Source organism: Pseudorasbora parva, chromosome 25 (genome assembly GCF_024679245.1).
Source record: "Pseudorasbora parva isolate DD20220531a chromosome 25, ASM2467924v1, whole genome shotgun sequence".
Lineage (NCBI taxonomy): Eukaryota > Metazoa > Chordata > Actinopteri > Cypriniformes > Gobionidae > Pseudorasbora > Pseudorasbora parva.
The window spans coordinates 5,778,457-5,803,256 of NC_090196.1; the positions used below are offsets into that span (position 1 = coordinate 5,778,457).

At 39.8% G+C, this 24,800-nt stretch overlaps 2 protein-coding genes across 3 annotated transcripts; both read left to right on the forward strand.

Annotated features, from left to right (window-relative positions):
* The first annotated feature begins 555 nt into the window (after positions 1–555).
* snx20 (sorting nexin 20) lies at positions 556–11,200 on the forward strand. Of its 2 annotated transcripts, none has more exons than XM_067436936.1 (5): positions 556–896; positions 1,120–1,243; positions 3,152–3,282; positions 3,362–3,516; positions 8,113–11,200. In XM_067436936.1, the coding sequence occupies exons 3-5, from the start codon at positions 3,174–3,176 to the stop codon at positions 8,794–8,796; spliced, it is 948 nt and encodes a 315-aa protein (XP_067293037.1). In that variant the 5' UTR covers positions 556–896; positions 1,120–1,243; positions 3,152–3,173; the 3' UTR covers positions 8,797–11,200. The 2 variants fall into 2 exon arrangements, with proteins under 2 accessions (XP_067293037.1, XP_067293038.1); XM_067436937.1 differs by having other exon boundaries at positions 560–896; positions 8,131–11,200.
* Positions 11,201–11,496: 296 nt separating this feature from the next.
* On the forward strand, positions 11,497–24,268 carry mphosph6 (M-phase phosphoprotein 6). The gene is made up of 5 exons (XM_067436650.1): positions 11,497–11,720; positions 11,963–12,075; positions 18,144–18,234; positions 23,706–23,812; positions 23,910–24,268. Exons 1-5 carry the CDS (start codon positions 11,673–11,675, stop codon positions 24,046–24,048), a joined length of 498 nt encoding a protein of 165 aa, XP_067292751.1. The 5' UTR covers positions 11,497–11,672; the 3' UTR covers positions 24,049–24,268.
* The last annotated feature ends 532 nt before the right edge of the window (positions 24,269–24,800 follow it).

Genomic DNA, 24,800 nt, shown 5'->3' on the forward strand with positions numbered 1-24,800 from the left:
CAACAAAACAATAAAAGACAAAGCAAAGCAAAACAATTCCCATACCACCCACCCCACCACAGGGGCTTAAGTCAAGCTACATTAACGCTACAGTTACTCAAGCTACGCTATCAAGCTAATGGAGAAGGAGAAACCAACTCTTATCAAACTGATCCAGTTTCTCCACCCCCCCCCCCCACCCCCCAGATGTAATAACCTTTCATCCAACCACAATTTAACAGTATGGACTTTGGTGTTCTTCCAAAGACAAAAACAATTTGTAACAGTTTTAGTTTAATTTAGCAGTAGCAATACTGTTGCATTAGAGGATAAGCATATCTGTTTAAATATTTTAGTAAATGGCTTTTATACCCATACTGTTAACTGGCTGATTTATATAAATTCTGTGAATAAAATAAGTATACAGACCATCACAGTCCAGAACAGCCCTCCTTTGACTTGACCATAATTTAACTGAACAGCACCATCTATTGGACAAATACATAATACAAATATAATATCAAAGATCCACTCAGCAGTTGCTTTGCTGGTGGTGTAACATTGTGGGGAATATTTCACATCAGGCTCTTATTTAAACGCTGCTCTCATGGACCAGCACCTCTATGATGTTTCCAGCAACATATATTGAGTGTATGTCATTGTTTCACTTGACTTCTGCATGGCTGAGTGCAGATGCATAGTATGAAAACCAATGATAATGTGTTCAACATACAATGTGAGGAAAAATGACACTCCCTCATTCAGGTTTCACTTCCTCATGAACGAAGTTCAGCTTCAGCCTAAATGAACAACAGTAACAGAAAACATGAAAATCCTCACTTCGAGAAAAACTACAAAACTAAAGGTTTCACAACAGCACGTTTAGCGTTTTCTGATGATTGGAACTGTTTGCACAGGTGGGTCAATAATTTCTCTATATTTTCAGTGTGTTTTGCTGTGGAGGCGTTACATCTTCTGTTACCTACAACTTTCACAAGTCTTCTCGCCATTTCGTTTAGAGGTTTAGCTATTTATAGTTGTATTTCCTGGATAAATGTGTGCCCTTTCACTGCATGCAATGGGATACATCTGTTGTGTAAATTTGACATTTTTCTTTATTTTTATTTTTTTCCCCACCAGAAAATGCTAGAAGTCTGAAGAAAAAGGAACCAACTTTCTACAGGAAATAATCAGTTCCCCAATCAGCATTATTTAAATTTTTTGCCTCACAAGAATAGCTTGGATACTAAGATATGCCAGTGGGGTAAGATGAGCCATTATGAATAAGTTATGTAATCATTTAATCACTTAAGGTTCATAATTTAGTCACAACTGATTATGATATAAAGGACAGTAAAATTGTAAGTATGTTAATGCTACAAATGTTTTTCATATCAAAGCAAATTTAAGTGTGATTATATATGTACAGGTCCTCCTCCAAAAATTATCATATGCGATAAAACTTCATTATTTTCCATAATGTAATGATAAAAATTAAACTTTCAAATATTTTAGATTCATTGCACACCAACTGAAATATTTCAGGTCTTGTATTGTTTTAATACTGATGATTTTGGCACACAGCTCATGAAAACCCAAAATTCCTATCTCAAAAAATTGAATCCTTTTGCAGAAATGACTGCTTCAATGCGGCGTGGCATGGAGGCGATCAGCCTGTGGCACTGCTGAGGTGTTCTGGAGGCCCAGGATGCTTCGAGAGCGGCCTTAAGCTCATCCAGAGTGTTGGGTCTTGCGTCTCTCAACTTTCTCTTCACAGTATCCCACAGATTCTCTATGGTGTTCAGGTCAGGAGAGTTGGCATGCCAATTGAGCACAGTAATATCATGGTCAGTAAACCATTTACCAGTGGTTTTGGCTCTGAGCAGGTGCCAGGTCGTGCTGAAAAACAAAATCTTCATCTCCATAAAGCTTTTCAGCAGATGGAAGCATGAAGTGCTCCAAAATCTCCTGATATCGAGCTGCATTGACTCTGCCCTTGATAAAACACAGTGGACCAACACCAGCAGCTGTCATGACACCACAGACCATCACTGACTGTGGGTACTTGACACTGGACTTCAGGCATTTTGGCATTTCCTTCTCCCCAGTCTTCCTCCAGACTCTGGCACCTTGATTTCCGAATGACATGCAAAATTTGCTTTCATCCGAAAAAAGTACTTTGGACCACTGAGCCACAGTCCAGTGCTGCTTCTCTGTAGCCCAAAAGTGGCTTGACCTGAGGAATGCGGCACCTGTAGCCCATTTCCTGCACACGCCTGTGCACGGTGGCTCTGGATGTTTCTACTCCAGACTCAGTCCACTGCTTCCGCAGGTCCCCCAAGGTCTGGAATCGGTCCTTCTCCACAATCTTCCTCAGGGTCCGGTCACCTCTTCTCGTTGTGCAGCGTTTTTTGCCACACTTTTTCCTTCCCACAGACTTCCCACTGAGGTGCCTTGATACAGCACTCTGGGAACAGCCTATTCGTTCAGAAATGTCTTTCTGTGTCTTACCCTCTCGCTTGAGGGTGTCAATGATGGCCTTCTGGACAGCAGTCAGGTCGGCAGTCTTACCCATGATTGCGGTTTTGAGTAATGAACCAGGCTGGGAGTTTTTAAAAGCCTCAGTAATCTTTTGCAGGTGTTTAGAGTTAATTAGTTGATTCAGATGATTAGGTTAATAGCTCGTTTAGAGAACCTTTTCATGATATGCTAATTTTTTGAGACAGGAATTTTGGGTTTTCATGAGCTGTGTGCCAAAATCATCAGTATTAAAACAATAAAAGACCTGAAATATTTCAGTTGGTGTGCAATGAATCTAAAATATATGAAAGTTTAATTTTTATCATCACATTATGGAAAATAATGAACTTTTATCACATATGCTAATTTTTTGAGAAGGACCTGTATGTACACACACAACACTGTATAGTTGAAAAATCATACAAATAAATGAAAGAAATGCAATTGCGGTTATTTAAATTAGTATTTTCAGAGCCATATTTATTTGGAGAATCCACAGCTTAGTGCATTTGAGAACTATTATTTATAATAAATTAAAAATGTTCATACTCCAATAACTTGCTTGAGGTCAGAAGGTGATCTGCCTCATTATGTTATCTGAAATGATGACTCCATGTGAGTTGTGGTAATAACCTGTTAAATTCCTCCGCAGAAAGCTAAATTAGCTCATTGTTATGGAGGAAGAGCTTGAAACCCACGGCACAGAGCCAGTGAATGCTGAAGAAACGGTTTTGTCACCTCCAGAACTTTCCTCACCACAGGAGGAGACATTACACAACAATGGTCAGTTTCACAGAGTCTTTGTTTTGTAACTGAGATTGTGTGTTGTGGTCACCGTTGATTTCATGTGTCCTCCTCACAGCTGACGAGGCCAATGTGGGCTTTAGCGCCTCCTGTCTGACCACAGCAGAACTGCAGCAGCACTGGAGAGCCGTCAAGCAGGAGTTCAGGAGTGTTAAACTGCTGTTTGACATCCCCAGCGCCCGCATCAGAGAGCAAACAATGTCCAAATACGTGGTATATCAAAGCTCATAGTGAATTCTAGTTTTGTTATTAATGTCATTCCATTATTCAATAGTCTTTTATTAAAATGTAATAACTTGCTCTGCCTCTTAAAGGACTGACCTAAGTATGAAAATTAGCCCATGATTTACTCCCCCTCGAGTCATCCTAGGTGTAGATGACCTCTTCTTTCAGACGAGTTATATTAAAAATGTACTCTTCCAAGCTTTATAATGGCAGGAAATATATAGATACATAATAAATATGCTCCACGCAGCTCTGGGGGATTAATAAAGGCCTTCTGAAGTGAATCGATGGGTTTGTGTAAGAATAATATCCATATTTAAAACTTTATAAACTCAAATAACTAGCTTCCAGCAGACGGCCTACGCAAGTCGACTTACAGGAAAAGAGAGACCCCTGACTTGATGTAGGAAAAGCGTAAGCTTTGACGCTTCTTAAAATTCCCACAAAAGGGCTGGGCAACAAACTCAAGCTCCTCTTCTCACATATTGAAATCCTCCGACATTTCTCTTAAATAATTTTAATTTCAGACTTCTAATTTGTGACCAGTGTTTTGATTTGCTCTATCCTCTGCGCTTCCATGTTTGTCAGTAAGTCATGCATCGGTCAGGAGTTTTCAATGTAAATTAATGCGTACGGCTGTCTGTCGGAAGAGAGTTATTTTAGTTTGTAATGTTTTAAATATCTATTTAACGCAAACGCATCACTTCAGAAGGCCTTTATTAACCGCGGGGATTACTTGTATGATGGAGTCGCACTTTTTTGGGCTTCAAAATCAAATCCTTTATTTACTGCCATTATAAAGCGTGGAAGAGCCAGTATTTTTTTTAAATATCCAGGCATAATATTATGACAGGTGAAGTGAATAACACGTATTATCTCTTCATCACGGCACCTGTTAGTGGGTGGGATATATTAGGCAGCAAGTGAACATTTTGTCCTCAAAGTTGATGTGTTAGAAGCAGGAGAAATGGGCAAGTGTGGGATTTGAGCGAGTTTGACAAGGGCCAAATTGTGATGGGTGGACGACTGGGTCAGAGCATCTCCAAAACTGCAGCTCTTGTGGGCTGTTCCCGGTCTGCAGTGGTCAGTATCTATCAAAAGTGCTCCAAGGAAGGAACAGTGGAGAACCGGCCACAGGGTCATGGGCGGCCAAGGCTCATTGATGACCGTGGGGAGCGAAGGCTGGCCCGTGTGGTCTGATCAAACAGACAAGCTACTGGAGCTCAAACTACTCCAGAAGTTAATGCTGGTTCTGATAGAAAGCTGTCAGAATACACAGAGCATCTCAGTTTGTTGTGTATTCTGACATAGCCACAGACCAGTCAGGGTGCCCTGACCCCGCCGAAAGCACCAACAGTGGCCTATGAGCATCAGAACTGGACCACGGAGCAATGGAAGAAGGCGGCCTGATGAATGACATTTTTTTACATCACGTGGATGGCCGGGTGTGTGTGCCGCTTACCTGGGGAACACATGGCCCCAGGATGCACTATGGGAAGAAGGCAAGCCAGTGGAGGCAGTGTGATGCTTTGGGCAATGTTCTGCTGGAGAACCTTGGGTCCTTCATCCATGTGTATTTTATTTTATTCCCTGGTTGCTGTGGCCTCTTCCAGCAGGATAATGCGCCCTGCCATAAAGCAAAAAAGTTTCAAGAATGGTTTGAGGAGCACAACAACGAGTTGAGGCGTTGAATTGGCCTTCAAATTCCCCAGATCTCAATCCAATCGAGCATCTGTGGGATGTGCTGAACAAACACGTCCGATCCATGGAGGCCCCACCTCGCAACTATCAGGACTTAAAGGATCTGCTGCTAAAATCTTGGTGCCAGATACCACAGCACACCTTCAGGGGTCTAGTGGAGTCTATGCCTTGATGGATTTTAGCAGCAAAAGGGGAACCAATACAATATTAGTCATAATGTCATAATGTTATGCCTGATCAGTGTCTCTCCGATTGTATTCCTCTAAAAGAATTGGCTTGAGGGTAGGTGAATCATGGATGAGTTTTCATTTTTGAGTGAATTAACCCTTTAACACTAAAACCGCAAGTGGGTAAAATTTACCTGTGCACATGATTACTGTTTTGATATGGCTAAAAAAAACACATGTCACTGTATAATGCCACTTTAAGCAGGCTACACTAATCACTGATTATAGGCTTAACCAGCCTGCAATGACGGAAGTTAGATGGAAATAAATACATATTTGGGTGGTGTAATATTATCCATTGTGACTAAAATGAATTACTGCTATCTCAGTGGGTAAAAGGCATTGCCTAATAACAGAGGTGGACCATAACTAAACTCATGTACTTGAGTACTGTACTTAAGCACACCTTTTGAGTATCAGTACTTTACCTGAGTATTATTTTTATTCCACTACATTTCCATCAAGGTCGAAAGTCGTTTCTGTAACGGCTTTGAAAGTCGGTTTGTTATTGTTGTTTCAGACAGTCTATCAGGAGTCACTCTTATAGGGTCATATACATTTTCCCAACATTTTTTGAACACTGATTCATAGAAAAATGGAAGAAGATGGTTCTTAGGCACAAGTGTGTGCACCCATAGCCATACTTTGAAAGTATGTTTCAGTTTAAAACAAAATCAAGATTAGTTTAGTTTAGTTGGCATAGTAGGTGCATGTCTTATAAAATATGTAAAATATAAACATCTGGGAGAAAGAGAAGAGTAAAGTTGGGAGATTATCAGAAGTGTATTAGTGTATTGGATCCGTGCATTCAGCCTTAAAGTGACAGCAGTTTTGTAAAAAGCTTTGTAACTTTTATACAAGTATTTAAATGAGTTAAAGTTATATGCTACTCCAGTCTAGAGACACGATAGCACAGAGAATATTATACCATATGAACAAGTCAACAAAACTTATCCACAGTTATAGCAGTTGAGATCAGACTCGGTCTCAAGTCAAGGTCGAGTCCAAATGCTCCCAAGTCCACGACAAGACCAAGACTAGGAAAATATGGTCCTGGACTCGAGACTCAAGTCCGGTCCCAAGTACTACAGCACTCCCTTATGTCCGCTAAAGACTATGTGATTCCGGTTATCCTATAAGATAATTAAAAATCACACTGTACGACATGGATCTAATAAACTGGTGTACAAGTATATAGACTGATACGAAAATGACACTTGTTGAATCGTAGGCTACAATGCAAGGTAGTATCGAAGAATAAAACATCAGCATGCACTAGTGGTAAACAAAAAGAAAAAAAATGCATCACACTTTGGCAATTGTGGTTTTTAATGTGTGCTGAAAAAAATATGGATGTGGTCATGGCTAGGGAAAAGAGGCCAACCAGACATGCCATTTTGTAAACCGAGCTTAAGATAAGTTGTTTTGTTTCGGTGCCATGTCATGTTGATCAATACGCCATTTATATTGGCTAGTCAGATGTAGAGGTCGTAGCAGCAAACGCATAGTGAGATGATCATGCTAAATTTATGTGACTGTCAGAAAATGATTGCAGACTATCTTTGACCGTGACAACGGCCGTCTTTGAATTTCTCTCACTGTTCGACATACGACCACCGATTAGGAGCCATGACCATAGAAATCATCACGATTGGTAATCTTTCGTCTGGGACAGCCCAAATTCATACAATGTGTACCACGCATAAAGGTCCTTTCACAACGGACGCGCAACGGAAAAGCGTAACGAATAAGCGAATATTTCGCGTCAAAACCATTCACATCAGCCGCGACACGAATTTGCGACGTTTAAGAGCTCCAACATTACACAACATTCGCGGCGACAGCCGAGAAAACACGGGCACTTCATCATTCAGTGAAGACGAGCTTTTCATTTTATTTAAAGGACCAAGAAGAAGGTTTGGGTGCAGCCAGTCTTATAGAACAGAGTCTGAAGGGGAGGATGCTAATCTTGTACAGGAGCTAAATCTTTATCATGGCCAGTTCAGCACTTACTTTCTAAAGTCTGTGGGAAAATTTGAGGATTTCCTCCAGAGACGGCAGCGCATCTGACGAGACAAACCGCGCACTTCAGGGAATCAATCGATCTGAGCAGATGTTTCCAGTCGAGTCACATGTAAACATTTCAGTGCCACAGACGTAGCCTACTGGTGGCTACACGTTCACTTTCCATAATCGCGGACACAATGTTAAGAAAAAAAATCAACTATTTATAAAAGGTTATAAGTTATTGCTGTCTGTATCATACAGTGGGCAAACACAGCTGCAGCTGTACAGTTTACAGTTGCAATCTCATGAGAAATGCCATGCCTGGCAAAGGTTAAAGTTGATTGAATAGCTTGTAACATCAACTAGACATTTCTTCACTTTTGTTTCCTTTTATGTGATTGGTTAAAGCCGTTTTTGTCGCCGCTAGTAAAAAAAAATCGACATCGAAACGAAATAAATGTCGTTTTTTTCGCCTCAGCACATTCGCGTTTGGTGTGGAAGCGCTCATTACACAAACAGCTGATCGGAAAAAAAAACATTGCGCAAATTATTCGCACATCAAAAATGCATCCAGTGTGAAAGGGCCTAAAACTGTTAGCTGTACATGTCTTTGATTCATGCCTCCTCCATATTTGCTCTACCTTCACAGCTTATTCCTGTCCCTCAGGTGTACCAGATTGTGGTGATCCGCTCGGGCAGTTACGACTGTGAGCGTGTAACTATCGAGAGACGCTATTCGGACTTCCTTCACCTTCACCAGGAGCTCCTGCTGGACTTCAGTGAGGAAATGGAAGACATCGTGATGCCCAGGAAGAAAATGACGGGCAACTTCTCAGAGGAGAACATCGCTGAGCGGCGCGTAGCCCTCAGAGACTATCTCACTCAGCTCTACTCCCTCCGGTTCGTCCGAAAATCACAAGCCTTCCTAGCATTCTTCACTCATCAGGAACTAAAAGATGCATATAACCTCCTGCGTGGGGGGCGCTTTTCCCGCGCCCTCGAGGGCCTGCAGAAGGTGTTAGTACTCCAGGAGAAACTGTCTCATAACCCTACTTTGTTGATACCAACCTTGTGCGCCATATTGGTGTGTCAGAGGGATCTAGAAGACTTTGACGCAGCATTTCAAACTGGCAGAAGAGCTCTGCCCACAGTGAGACGTTATGAGCTCCGGCAGTATCAAGGGCCCCTGCTGGAGGCTCTTGTTGATTTGGGCTACAGTCTTGAGCTGCCTGTGGCCCAATTACAGGACGAGCTGACCAGAGTGCGAGACTCTCCTTATGGGCAAGTGTCACAGGTGTCCCTCAAAGAACTGGTGGTGCAAGAATTTGTGTAATCAGTAATTGTAATTTAAAGTTGGGGTAAGCGCTTTATGGTAACTGATGTTGATATTTCAAATCACCAACACAAACACGCCACTACCCCCAAAAGGGTCTCGCCCCAATTTTGATAGCTCTGCCCCACACATACACAACCCAGGCAATGACTGTGGTGAAATCTGAATCTTTCAATCGGTACACGCAAAAATTATTACTGTACGTCACTGACTTGGAGGAGCAGTCGCGCGCAGTCCTACATCACCGGACTAATCTGCCTAATCTTCTCGGTACTTTAGATCGCGGTGGAAACGCAGACAGCTGCAGGTCTGGGGGGGAGAAAAGTTCCTGGTACATATTATTCCGGGTAATTTTGGTGGAAACGGGGCTTTTTCTGAGTCTGGTTTCTCCAGACTCAGAGAAACCAGACTGAGTCTGGTTTCTCTGAGTCTGGTTTCGAGTCTGACTGAGTCTGGTTTCTCTGAGTCTGGTTTCGAGTCTGACTGAGTCTGGTTTCTCTGAGTCTGGTTTCGAGTCTGACTGAGTCTGGTTTCTCTGAGTCTGGTTTCGAGTCTGACTGAGTCTGGTTTCTCTGAGTCTGGTTTCGAGTCTGACTGAGTCTGGTTTCTGAGACTGAGTCTGGTTTCTCCCAAGGTTTATTTTTCTCCATCATGCCCTGATGGAGTTTTGGTTCATTGCCACTGTCACCTTTGGCTTGGCTTGCTCAGTTGGGGACACTAAAATTATGATCCAGGTTATTCAACTAAATATACAAATTAAATGTATTAATTAGGTCATATTTAATACTATAAACTATCCAAATCAAACTAGCCAAATCAAATTTTGTTGCAATATTGTCCTGTTTAACACCGTGAAGCTGCTTTGAAACAATCATCATTGTAAAAGCGCTATATAAATAAAGCTGATTGACTGATTCAGTGAGAAATGAAGGTAATAATTGTATTGAGCTTATTTGATCCTGTCATGATGTATTCATTTGGTACATTCTGGTGCTCGGTGTGTTTATGTGTGTGCACTGTATTTTTCCCCTCTGGGCTTGCCGTTTATAGGTTTTTGAGTGTAGCAGTTTATATACATTTTGAGTGTAGCAGGTTTTTCAGACTGGTTATTACATGTGTGACAGAGAATAAATTGAAGTAGATGACACAAAGAACAACATTTCCATTTGTGTGTGTCGTTTTCGGAAATGAGTTGGACATTGCATATGAAAGTTTTCGTGCAATCCAGATGCAAGTTAATTTGGTAAATCTGGATTATTTACATTTATGCATTTGGCAGACGCTTTTATCCAAAGTGACTTACATTGCATTCAAGGTACACATTTCACATTATTATCAGTTCTTGCTTTCCCTGGGAATCGAACCCATGACCTTAGAGTTGCTAGCGCCATGCTCGACTGGTTGAGCTACAGGAAAGCAAACCTTCTGAATCTGAAAGGGAAACTCCTACAATATGCAATAAGATCAGGTGCAAAAATAACCCTGTCCATGCCTTTTTAGTGCTGATGTTTCACTGCGTGTCGTTAGAAAATCCTGACAGTAGTTTTTTTTTAACACCTAAAGAGGGTTTGTGCCAGGTAAAGCTGTTGGTAAATCTGGTCCCTGGTGTGCAAATGAGCCCCCAAAAAATGATTTGTACGTCACTATTATATGGAGGTTTTTGTGCCAATAGAGTCTTTCATGAAAGCATCAGATACTATGCTTGGGCACAATAAGTTGTCTACTTACTTACTTCAATTGTCATAAAGCTTTGAGAAGAGTCGTACAAACTTCAACTCTGTGATGGAGGTTTTCCTATAAAAAAAAAATTATATTATACACCATAGGCCTATAATTACCTCAACCAAGGACACGGTACTTAAAGGTAGGCGACTTAAACTCTATTGTATTATCCATGTAAAAAATATGGCGGCACTTTAATGGTACTTTTTGATAGGGAGATAAATAAATAAAACAGCACTGTGCAGAAGTGATAATGAGAAAAACGTCCTTAGACCATCATTATAAGGCCTATATCATATCAATATTTTATATATTATGACAGCAATAACTGTGTTAGTTATGGAAAAAATAAAAAAACACAAAAATAATAGCTGAAATAAAATAACTAATGCCTCTAATTATGGAAAACTCCGTTAAAATGCATTGCAATTCTGTTGTACCTGTAATTTACATAAATTATGTTGTCCATGACCACAGTGTTTGCTATTCTGCTAATTTAGCATTTTTATTATTAATTTTTTTTTTCAGTTTGTGCAATATATTTTTTACATGTGTGTTTACAATTTTCATTTATGCTTTCTGATCCGTGAGAGCAGTACTTTAATCATAGACTGTAAAAAATAGACATATATAGCTGTCATGTCAACATTTAACTGTACAACTGATCTTTTTAACTTACCAAAACCGCAGCAATAAATCATCACTGTGGTGAAATATACAAAACTGTGTTTAGTGATGCATTTTTGAGAAGGAAAAGTTGCCAAATGCCAACTTGCCATTTAGAGAATAGCGCTCATCAGACGTGAATAATCGAGAATGATAGATTAATTAAAAGTATCTGTAGTAAATAATTTTAAGCTAAACCGTATCATAAATAATTAAAATTTCGTTAAACTAAAAAAAATATCATACTATTACATGTGTAATATAAATCATACGACTGCAAGTCGGTCGATCTGTGTTGTGCGACTGATCGAGCCTTGCATATTTCGCTACAGCGCATGCGCAGACTTCATGTGTGCTAGTATTTATTTTAGCGTCTTGTTCTACACGCAGTCATGCCGCCCATGTAACACATAATTATTAAACGAAAGGCAGTTCATTCACATCAAATTCATTCACATCAAAAACGTGCAGTTCAGCCCTTCTTCGAAATGGCGAACGATGGAGCGAAGTTGTCTAAAAATCTCCTGCGAATGAAGGTAAGAAGCATCAGCTCTCTACTTGGTACTGAGAAAATGAATTTATCCAGTGATGGTATAAAGCTGACTTAACTTGATGAGCCTTTGATTGAAATTGTAATAAAATATCTTCATCTAGGAGATATGTTTTGGGTCTCGTGGTGTTGCTGAACGCAGTGTTGTCAGTCACGTGCTCTGCAGTGACGTGTGTGTGTGTGTGTGTGTGTGTCTGTGTCTGTGTCTGTGTCTGTGTCTGTGTGTAGTTCATGCAGAGAGGGTTAGATGCAGAGGCGAAGAAGCAGCTGGAGGAGGAGGAGAAGAGGATCATCAGCGACGACCACTGGTTCCTGGATCTGCCTGAGCTCAAGGCCAAAGAGTGAGACCTGACTGACCCCTCACTCATACGATCCTCCTCAGAAAAGTGTTTGAACTCTTAAAGGGTTAGTTCACCCAAAAGTGAAATGTCTGTCATTAACTCCTCACCCTAATGTCGTTCCACACCCGTAAGACCTCCGTTCATCTTCACACACAGTTTAAGATACTTTATATTTAGAGAGCGTATGTCCATCACAGTAGTCCATATGAGACATCAGTGGGTTAATAAGAGTCCTCTTGAAGCATCGGAAATACATTTTCGTCCAAAAATAACAAACTATTGTTCATGAAATGCATACAGTAAATTATACATAATACATACAGTGTGGGGAAAAACAAACTAGAAAAAAAACATGATAGACAGCTGCTAAATAATGGGAAATAAAAAATAAAAATAATAAAAACAGACAAACAAACACAAAAGTTGGTGAAAAGAAACAACTTGTACTTAGGATATGCATTTAGGGAGTAGTTAGATGTTGTTTTAAATGGAAGTTTGTAATTTGAGCGAGTAAGTATTTCATGAACAATAAAAAAAATATATTTAGTTATCTTTATTCAGCATTGTCTTCTCTTCCACGTTTGTTTTCAATCCTCGAATAAAGATTCAAACGGTCATGAATCAGCGGATTGATCAATGATTCGGATCGCCAATGTCACGTGATTTCAGCAGTTTGGCACGCGATCTGAATCATGAATCAAAACACTGATTCATGACCGTTTGAATCTTTATTTGAGGATTGAAAACAATCGTGGAAGAGAAGACAATGCTGAATAAAGTCGTAGTTTTTGTTATTTTTGGACCAAAATGCATTTCTGATGCTTCAAGAGACTCTAATTAACCCACTGATGTCTCATATGGACTACTGTGATGATGATTTTATTCCCTTTCTGGACATGGACAGTATAGTGTGCATACACTTGCATACGCTCTCGGACTAAATATAAAATATCTTAAACTGTGTGTGAAGATGAACGGAGGTCTTACGGGTGTGGAACGACATTAGGGAGAGGAGTTAATGACATCCATTTCACTTTTGGGTGAACTAACCCTTTAAAGGGATAGTTCACTCAGCAATAAAAATGGTGTCTTCATTTACTCACCCTGAAGTTGTTCCAAACCTGCTTGAGTTTCATTCGTCTGCTGAACACTACAGAAGATATTTTGAAGAGTGTAAGTAAGCGAACGGTTGTGTGGCACCCATTGACTTGCATAGTAGAAAACAACAACATAAAAATACAATGCAAGTCAATGGGTGCCTTCAACTGTCTGTGTACTATCATTTATTAAAATATCAGCTTTTGTGTTCAACAGACGAAAGATACTCAAATAGGTTTGGAACAACTTCAGGGTGAGTAAATGAAGACAGCATTTTCATTTTGGGGTGAACTGTCCCATTAAGTCACACTTAAATCGTAAACAAAAAAATATCCATGGAAGCCAATTTCTACCACATAAGAACAAAAACACCATGCTTTGGGAAGTCGTAATTACGAGAATAAAAGTCAATATTATGAGACACTAAGTCTTAAATGGATAGTTTGACAAAAAATGCAAATTAGCCCATGATTTACTCCCCCTATAGTCATAAATGCTTGCGCTGTGTCTGAGCGTAACTGTTGTGTAAAGTTGTCAGACGTAGCGTAAGCATTTTGAACTGCCAGAGGCGCTACACTTTTTCCGTTAGCTGAATACAGAAGGCAATCGGCTGGAAGCTAGATAATAGACTTTATAAAGTTTTAAATATTGATATTTTTCTCACACAAACACATCGATCTGCTTCAGAAGGCCTTTATTAACCCCCTCCGGAGCCGTGTGGAGCAGTTATATGACGGATAGATGCACTCGTGTACTTCAAAAACTATGCAACAATTTACAGCCATTATAAATCTTTGTAATTTTTTAATTTAATATAACTCTGATTGTGTTTGTCTGAAAGAAGAATATCATATACACCTAGGATGACTTGAGGGAGAGTAAATCTTGGGCAAATTTTTATTTCTGGGTGAACTAACACTTTAAGCCGGGTGGGCAATGCGCGATTAATAACAGTCCTTTACAATTGTTTCTTGTCAGACTGTACGAGCGCGATCACTGCGGTTAGCCATGTCACACTGTGAGGTCTCTGTTTTCATTAATGGCAGACTGTTCAGCAGTCAAGACACTTTAAATACGGTCACACGCAAGACAACTCGTCCAGAGTTTCTATCATTAATCAGTTCGTTGACTGAGCTGAATAACACGTGGAACTGAAATGCTGGATAAAAAATCTCTAATGTTGATTTTGATCACGGCTTGCTATAAAAAATGAAGACAATCTGACTGTCGTCGTAGGAGAAGTCCGTTTGACTGGGACTCAAATCTTATGTCTCTGACAGAATGTCATTGGAGGTCAAATTTGACTGCAATGGTCGTTAACCAGCTCTCGCTGAACATGTCAAACTAACGATCAAAGACTTCTGGGCCCGTATTTATCAAACATCTTAGAATTACTCACAAGAACACTGCTAAGAATTCACTTAAGAGTAAAAAAATTCTTGGCTCAAAGCTGCGCTTTAAAGTTAGTTATCAAGCGTCCCAATCATACTTTAAGTAAAGTGTAGGACTAAATCTTAAGTGCTAGTCTTAGAGTGGATTTACGACACTTTGCTGTGCCACAAATGGAATTTTGGATGATGTCATAGGCATGAACCAATCACTGAATAGATGTCCTTATTTAAGAATATCCTCAGATAAATTCACATTGAATGGTGAAATTCCTAAGAGGAGTTTACATCCAACACACATTTGACAATAAAGAGTTTTCAAGAGAATACATTATAATATAGACATTTTAAATGAAAGATAAACATGTTTTCATCCATTTAATTAATTTTTTTTAACTGGTGTGCTGTTTAGGGATGTCAACGATTAATCGATGATCGATTAATTGTCGAGAAGACATTTGATCGATAAGACTTATCGATCATTGATTAAGCAGGGTCTTGCGAGTGTGTGCGGGTCAACCGCAAAACGGGAGGAAAAATAATGCGAGCGTGCCCGAGTTCTATTTGGGACCATTTTACAGCTGGAGTCACACACCTTCATCATGACTGCAAGTTTGCATGTGCATTTGCAGCCTTTTGTTTTGTGCAAATGCAAGTTGTAATATTGTGTTTATATTGTGCAGGCCTATCTATAGCTGATTTATCTCATAAGAATGCATTTGGTTAATAATTAACGTTAGAGGCGAGCGGTAGTAAAAGCGTGGCGGTGATCAGCTTCAGCGTGCAGCTCTAACAGCAATGCACAGCTAATAATGACTATGATTGGGACTGTCATATTACACAACATTAATGAGAACAATATTGTAATAAGGCATTGTGATGGTTAATTATTTGGGTTTATTTGCCGTGTGTTTCATTGCGTTGATCCAGGAAGAGCGCGTGCACAACATGAGTCACGCATTCTGACTCGCGCATGTAACTTAGTTCAAGATCGCATCAGATTGTGCTGAAGTAATTTGTAATATTACATTTATTTTGTAATGTTATATATGTGATCAATCATATAGGATGCGTTTCTTTTAGTGAAATAAAACGCACTAGCAAATGGCTTCAGTCAGTGATGGCTACCGGTTTTCATTCAGTGAATATGAATTCTCCCATTCTGAATATGAATATCAGCAACTCAATTCAAGTTCACTTGTGCATTCGCATCATTTTGTGAAGATATATAATTTGTAATATTTTGTTAACTTTATATAAATCTGATTAATCTCATATAGGAAGCTTTTTGTTGAGTTAAATAACGCGCTAGCAAAGAGCTTCAGTGTAACTTACCAGTGTTGATCCAGCTCATCCGCTTCAGCTCGCGCAGTTCAAAAAGCAACGCACGACTAATAATAACTATGATTGGGACGGCCACATTACATAACATTAATGAAAACAATATTTTAATAAATCGTTTTGAATTAATTGGGTTTAGGTGACGTTTCAGCACGTTGTTCTTAGAAGTGCGTCCACAAATTCTGAATAACAGATCATGAGGCCGCGTTCGTGTTGTATTAGGCTACATGTTATATTTGGTTATTAAATAAGTCATTTAATTAAATTATAAATAACTAAACGACTAATTTTACAATCCCATAGCCCTTTATTTAGATAAAAAAAATCCTTCTCATTCATTTGAAGAAGAACATGGCATTTTGAGCAGCAATGCACATAGGCCTGTCATGCTGTCGGCTGTAAGCCACTGCTGTAGACGCATATTTCAGTATTATGCTTAACGATTAATCGATTAATTGATCGTTAATGTAAACGACGATCGATCATGGGAATTTGTGAAAATTGACATCCCTAGTGCTGTTAAATGACCTGCCTAGATATCGCCTAGATTTTTTAAAATATATAATCAGCCACCATGGATTCCAAAAGAAAACCGAGCTGGCAGGAGGAAGAAGCGATCGCTCCTGCTTGCTGAATTACTCGAAGTGTTTTTTTTTATAAAACCCATTATTAACCAGCGCTGAAAAAGATGATGTCTGCTCTGTCCAAACAATACTGTTTGATTAAATATTTTTTGTCGTCAAACATTTCGAACACATTCTCCCTCTATTGAAAGATTTGCGCACGTCTCCGTCTCCTCAGCGCCATCACCAGCCCCTACTGGACACTCCTAACCGCTTGAGACCTCTCGAGCTGTCTTAAATAACTGGGAGAGTAAGAGTGATTCTTAGCTTTAAGAAATTTGATAACTTGCTTTTATACTTAAGTTTGAAAGTAGGAGTAAATTTCATGAATTTTCAGCACTTAAGACTAAAATAGCACTTTGAGAAGCTTGATAAATACGGGCTCAGAATTTAGGCTATTTGCAAAATTGGTCTAAGACGGCCAAATTCTTACAGTGCGCAACCGGCTTTAGTTCTGAGTAAAAAAGTCAAAATTGTGGCATTATAATTTATGTAGAAAGGTCAAAGTTACCATAATGAAAAGCCATGATTAGGACAAATAGAATTGTCATTTTTTTATTTATTTTTTTATTTTATGGAATTATTAGGATAATTACTTTTTACCAAGGCATGATTTTTTTTCTTATGTGGTGTGAATGGGCTTCCCTTAAACCTCAAGGCAAAATTAAGTTTGCAAAGTTCTGTTCAAAATATGGGCAGAATATGTTGGTGGTTAGTTAAAGATTAGTTCACTTCAAAATGAAAATGTCCTGATATTTTTACTCCCCCCATCTCATCCAAGATGTTCATGTCTTTCTTCAGTCAAAAAGAAATGAAGTTTTTTGGGGGAAAACATTCCAGGATTTTTTCCCACATGTGGGCTTCAATGGGAACCAACGGTTGAAGGTCCAAATCCAGACTGACCTCATGAAATGGCGTTCTTCCCTAAACCTACCCATTTCTGTATTATAAAAAACAGGATAACAGGCAGATACGACTGCAGGCACAATTTATTCAGACAGTACAAATATTCCAAGTGTCTCGAGGCCAAACGATTGATTTGTGTGAATAAAATCCCCAAAAGCGATCTGAACGTCGAGTCCATCCGCCAAAGATTAATAATACGTTTCAAATATTGCCGCCGGAGGAAACGTCAGGTCAGCTTTGACAGCACTGGCTGTCGTGTGTCTCGTGATCAGTTGCGTCATTACGTCAGCTATGTACTTAAACAGACGACGACATTGTCAAAACGATCCCCGTAGGCCAGTAGTTGATGTTGCTTTGTCAAGAAACACCCAGCGAACACGTTTTTGTCGTTTACACGGAGACGGTAAAGATCTAATTTTCAAAACCTTGCTCTTTGTAACCGTTTTTAAAAGCGTGCATTTTCAGGCCCCCAAAACGTTCATTCCAGAAATGACCTGAAGGAGAACTTGGTTCTGAGAGTATTATTTTGTGTAGATGACGGTCTGTTTTTTTAATTTTATTTTTACACTAAATCCCTTGTTCTACATATTTGACCTGTTAATACCATCTTTTGTCAGCATGATTTATTAAACTTTCCTCTGAAATTGAATGAATCATATCATCCAGCTCTGTTTAAGAATATAAAATAACTAGGTGCTTTTATTCTGACCAGAAACCACATCATTGAGGAGAGAAGTTACGTTCCCTGCGAGGATCTGGTTTACGGCAGAATGTCGTTCAAAGGCTTTAATCCTGACGTTGAGGTACACCACAAGTTTGCTTCCATTTTTCATCTTTCTAAATTTATTGTAAACTTATAGTTGTGTAAAAAAAAGAGTAGTCTTTAGATTGGACTTTTTAAAATGTAATTGTTAATTTAACCAACAAATGTAACCGAATTTAAAGCAGCACTGGGTAACTTTTGCTCTCGGGGTCCCCCTACAGTTGGGGAAAAAATAATGTCCTCAACTACTGTCGTAAGATCTGTCATCCTACAACAGGGGACGCCATCACGCGTGCATTTGTTGACAGGACAACCCTGATAGCCCTGAACTAGTGATGCGCGGGTCGTCTCATAACCCGCAGACCCCGTATGTCAGTTTAATTGTCCCATTCTTTGCGATTCCATCTTTCACACGTTAGTTAGTGTGTAATGTTGCTGTTAGAGCATAAATAACACCTGTAAAATTATAAAGCTCAAAGTTCAATGTAGGGCTGCACGTTTTCAAGTTTTTCATTAACCGTTAACCGAGGCCCTTAGCGGTTAATACTCGGTTAACCATAGTGTGCGTCAGGGTTATTTTTAGCTTATTAATTTGACGACCACCATCTCCGTAATGAACGCGCCTATAGAGAGAAATGCACATCATGGATTACACAATCAGAGAGTAGCCTATTTCTTTTCGTTTTAAATTGTTAAAAGACATTTCAAGTTTCTTAAGATCTATTTCATGTCTGCGAGGCGTACGCTGAGTTTCGTTAAATTAGGATGAGATGCGCTCCAGTTCACGAGCAATGCAAGTGGCCGCGAGGTGAGGGCGCCTGCATGATTAGGGCATTAGTAAAATATGCAGCCGAGAATGATTCACACAGACAGCGTTTGACTCGCGCGGCTGCTGAGGCTCTCCCGGCAGAGAGTTCAAGCATCTGTGGACTCGTCCCTTCAGCTCTGGCCATCTTGCTTTCAGTCCGCGATTAGCTTTTTTGTTTTCTTCATTACAGTTAAAGTAACGTCTGCTTTTCTCTAGTCATTCACAAATTTCTCACTTCAAACTTTCTTTCTTCTGCTCCGTATGAACAGCGCGCGCGGCTCCCGCTCTGCTTCTGCCCTAATGCGACTTATTGTCCAGTGCGATGTTTGTTATTTTCCTCTTCATGACGCATTTTTTGACTGATGCGACTCATACTCCGGAGCAACTTATAACCTGAAAAATGCGGTAAGCACTGCATTGCAATACTTACATTTTGCCCCGTCACTCTCATTTTTAAAGTGCTCCCACGCTTTCTTTGCCCGCTTAGAAAGCTGGTCATGACTTCTTCTTGTGGATATTACAAATGTCTGGCAGCGCTCTTGCGGTCTCTAGGGGTGCAAACATATATTACAACTAAATTCAAAGCACGTCATTGACGCCACTTAACCGAGCAAAATGTTTCACTCGGTTACGCAATTTTTAATGGTTAATCGGTCAATCGGTTAACCATGGACACCCCTAGTTCAATGCCAAGCGAGATATTTTATTTAACAGAAGTTCCCTTTCAAAGCCTACAGCGAGCGGCCGGTTTGGACCACACCGCTGCACTTCCTGCTGTAATGACGCAACTAAAACCGTTTGTTGACGAACCCTCCGCCCACAAGAACACGCAAATTCGGGGCCGTTGTCCTTTTGCTCTCGCAGGTCGAGAATAGGAAGCGTTGTTTTTCTAGAGTGTGTTTGTCGCCATGCCATTGAAACGCTGTTATTTTCATCCCGGAGTCAAATCACCTTTGTTTGGCCTAGGGCTGGACGATATGGCCAAAATTTATATCACGATATATTTCTTAATTTTGGTCGATACGATATAATTTCGATATCGATATGAACTATATAAAAGCTTTAGAAAAACTACCAAGAACTGCCACAAAGGATTTCTGTACCTACAAACTTCTGAAAAATTAATTTTCCAAGTCTATGAAACCTCCTCCTATAAAACTATATAAAATTTTAGAAATAAAAACGGTACAAATAAATTAATGTTCACCTTTTATTTGTATTTAGCCTTTATACGAACAAGAAATCACCATCAAATAAACAAGACTCTCACTTCGCAGATGCAGTTTATTGAGCATTTTCTTTTAAGTTTTAAATTTCACTGAAGAACGATTCATAGCGCTATATTCTCCTTTTATGCAAAACTATACCTTTATCTACTGATGCACAAAAAAATAAAATAAAATAAGACTCAATTCAGTGGCCTATTTGTGCTGTTTGAGATGAGTGCACGCTGCTTTTTGCAAGGCTTTAAACAGGAGAAAATGATACATTTTCGTGAAGCCATGTCTGACCGTCTTTCACAAGCTTTGAAAGGTAATTTAAACGAGAATGACCGCATTGGTGTTAATACATGACATTGTGTGCAAATGTGGAAAGTATTAAAACAAATGTGCCACTTGCCTCTTACCCAAATATGTACATGGATTATTTTTAACGCTTGGCATCGTATTGTTAGACATTAGATTGATGCATCTATGTCGATGTATTGTTACACCCCTAGTCGGCACCTCTCCGGCACAAGTTTAATATCAGCCCCATTTGCACGGGATTCGTATTATCTGGGGACCTCTGGTGATTTGTAATAATTGCAGAGAATGTCTGTGATCTTAATCCCGTGCGAATCGGCCATGTCTGTAATTTGTAAAGTAAAAATTCCCCCGCAAATTAGCCTACCTACCATATTTCGCCGAACACCGAGGTCCTGTGATAACATTAGTCCCGTGCGAATCGACATATCTGTGATTTGGCCAGGATTAGGCGGATTGTATATACTTTTTGCAAGCTTTTTTTCTCCCTGTGAGCATTTCTATCTTTATCTTTCACGAAGAATAAAGTCTGCATTCATAATGCGCACCGTTAATTCCCGTGCAGCCGCGTCCACGCGGATTATACTTTCACTTTAGAATGAGTATCAATTTGAGAGTAATCTGATTGAATGGTGTGTTTAATATTAACATCAATACTGTTCTTAATGAAAAACAGAACAGTATAGTACAATGACAATCTTGTTTAAATAGGCGCTTTTACATTTAGTTTTGAAACTGAATCTTCCGCCGTATATTGTCAGCTTCCTACTCGTGATAAATGAAATCTGATTCCTGCCGCTGGTCTGAGCTCAGTTCATGGCGTCTGTTCGCTAACTGAACGAAATTATATTTATTTATTAGGCTACTGTAAAATAATCAAAACGATATCGATGCCTGTTTATGATTTCATACAGCTATCTATAACGAAGACGACATCATATCCGGGAGAAGTCAGTAAATTCGAGTAAAATCACAGGCTTTGCTTATCCCGTGCGAATGTGCCACGCAAAACTCAGATGTGGAGGAGTCATTTCTAAATCACAGAGGTCCCTAGATAATACTAATCCCGTGCGAATAGTGCTTTAGATAGACGAACCACTTCCACGCCACTAAAGAAAGTTAGTCTTTCTTCTCTTATCAACTATTTATTTCTCCTTACTTGTGGAAGCTCGTTCAGTCACATTTGTGTTGCGGTCAGGGAAACTCTTTGTAGCTAAAACGTGCCGCGTTGGATCTATCAGCCTACTACTCCTGAGCACTGGCTGGCTGCGTGTCCGTGGTGTACGTCATCACGCAAGAAGCCAATCGTGTTCTGCTCTTTCTGATGGCTGCACCCTGAACGTCAGTCATATCGAAATATCGGAAATGTGTTTAAAAATCATATCACCGTTATTGAAAAAAATTATATCGCGATATATATTGATATTGAATTATTGTCCAGCCCTAGTTTGGCCTTCCCACGGACGCTGTACGTAGAGATCGATGAAACTATGTGCAGCACATTTTGCTGAGGACGGCTTCCTCAATCTCAATCAGTTTAATGCCGGATTCGCAGAAAGATTATTCTTAAAAGATGACGCAGTTCCCTCTTTGTTGTTTATGAGCCACAACCGGTTAGTGTATTTTATTATTTAAGTCGGTCCGTTTAACAGTTTATGTAACTCATGACACAAAGTGCAACGCTGTTTAGCTTTGTTAACTAACGTTAGATGGTAATTGAAACTAATCCGAAAAACTTAGCATATAAAAGTGTAGTAATTCATTCAGACACCATCGATTGTTGGTGTTTGTAATGATCAGTTTAAACTACTGAATAGACAGCTTACCATTCTGAAACATCCAGCAAAAGTCTTTCCTGAGCAGGTTGTAATCGATCCTCTTCGATATTCTCCGGGTCTGATTCCGGCTCAAATTGATAAGGCAATATAGAAATTTTTGCAGTAACATTGAGCGCGTTATGGTAAGAGGCGGGACCTTTCCGGGCAAAGTGCGCTAAGCTGCTGTCCAATCACAGCGCGGGAAGCGCTGGCCCAATCAGAACTCGTTACGTGTTTCTGAAGGAGGGACTTCATAGAACAAGGAAATCATCAGGCCGTTTTTAGGACAGAGGAAACAGCGCTGTACAGATAAGTCAATTGTGTGAAAAATACTGTTTTTTTTTTTTTACACGCGAAACATGAACTCATGTTATATTGCGCACTGTAAACATAATCAAAGCTTCGAAAACACGCGAAGAACGGGACCTTTAATGGTCGCGGGTGCGGGGCGGGTTGTAAAAATGTATACAGTGGTGCGGGGCGGGCCAATTAACTTCATAAAAGCGTCCCCGCGGGTTGGTGCAGCACTAACAGTTCCCCTGAACACTGCAGGAGGAGTTCACATGCAGGAGTTCTTCTGGCGGCGCATGTGAAATGTCTTCATCAGGTACAGTCACTGGCATATGTTTCAGCAGGTCATTTGAATATAATTTCATGGGTTTCATTTTTTTCAAACGACAAATAATCACGATGCTCACGTTTACAAGCCAGCTCATTATAGTAGTCTATTGGTTAGCGTTTTACAGAATCTATATGATACTTCAGTTCAGTGTTTGAGTGGTAGCTCACCGTAACAAGCAGGACAGCATCGGTCGGGCACGCCTCCTTCAGCTCACGCCGACGAGCAAACGCTGGTCACATGTTGATCCTCGTCCTGCATTTAATCCCATCACTTTTTCGTTTCCTCTTATTGCTTTCCTCCAACAAAACCTTTTCTTTCTTATTTGTCTGTGCTGCTTCTGACATGACTATATTATCCGACGAACAAAGTTGGGCTCGCACGTCTGAATTTAAGGAAGTGTGTGTGTTGGTGGAAGTGACGTGTATGCCGTAAAGCAGTCGAATTTTGTAGTTCTTTTTGTTCTCGGGTTACTACCCGAAACCCGAAGTTTAAAAGTACGATTAAAAACGATACAGACTCCATCAGGCTATGGCAGACGTGTCATTCAACCTATTGTAAGTCGATGTATCATCACAAGAGTCTTGAAAATATATTATGAAGGTTGAAAAGTTACCTAGTGCTGATTTAAGTTACCTGAAATCTGACATTTTATTAATAGCATGTGGTCATTTATGTAAAAACACTCATCTGTATAACATTGAACGTTGTTTATTTCCCACAAAATGGAATCTCTTGTAGAAATTAATGTTACTAATGAACGCACCCAAAGAGGAGGAGGAGGAAGACGAGGACGACACTGTGAGCAGAATGGAAACCGATATTACAGATGAAGAGATGGCCAAAAGGTGTGGGAAGAAATTATGTCAAACTGCAGATGTCGATAATATCCAGACCAGATTTTGTGAACAAAAGACATTGATTCATTTATTTCTTTTCTTTCAGATATGAAAGTTTGGTTGGGAGCATGAGAAAAAAGTTTGCCAAAAAACGAGAACGCCCCGCTATTACTAAAGAAGAGGACGTCAACTGCAATGTTGTGGATTATCAACCCAAACGGGCGTTCATGAAGCCTCAGGACTGAGACATTTTGTAAAAAAAAAAAAAAAAAAGTTTTATTCAATGGAGTTTTTTTTTTTTAAGTTTTTTTTTAAGAATTATGTTTAGTGTTAACATGCATTGTTAAAAGATCATATTTTTCTATGGAAAAGGTACTCATGTACGGAGTTTTTTGAACATCCTAAGATGTGATTGTATAATTTTTCACAATTAAATGTACCATCCTAAAAAATGTAAAAACCAGACCTGGATCTGATGACTAGTTAACTGCTGTTGTCTCTGTGGTGCCTTTATTGTAGAAAATAACCAATAACGGCCCTGATATACTCATGGCCAAGTTATCTTTCAATCTTGGGGGTAAAAAGACATTTGAAATGCGTGAGGGTCGAACACCCAACTTCACCAACACTGCTTAGTGACGGTTAGATGTATATGTGCAGTGGGGCAAAAAAAGTATTTAGTTAGCCACCAATTGTGCAAGTTCTCCCACTTAAAAAGATGAAAGCATCCTGTCATTTCCATCATAGGTACACTTCAATTATGTCCTCAAACCGCCACCAATGTGGCACCACCACGGCAGCTATTTTGCGCCAGAACACACCCTATGCCAGCTTATGGTGGAGAGGAGACGGAGTGATGATGCCAAATCAGTATATGGGGATGATTTGGAGGCCGTGATGGACAGAGGCCCCTACTCTTTTTCCGAAGGACATCCTCTGATTTTTAATGACCACAGAGAGTCAGGACCTTGGTTTAACGTCTCATCCGAAGGACGGT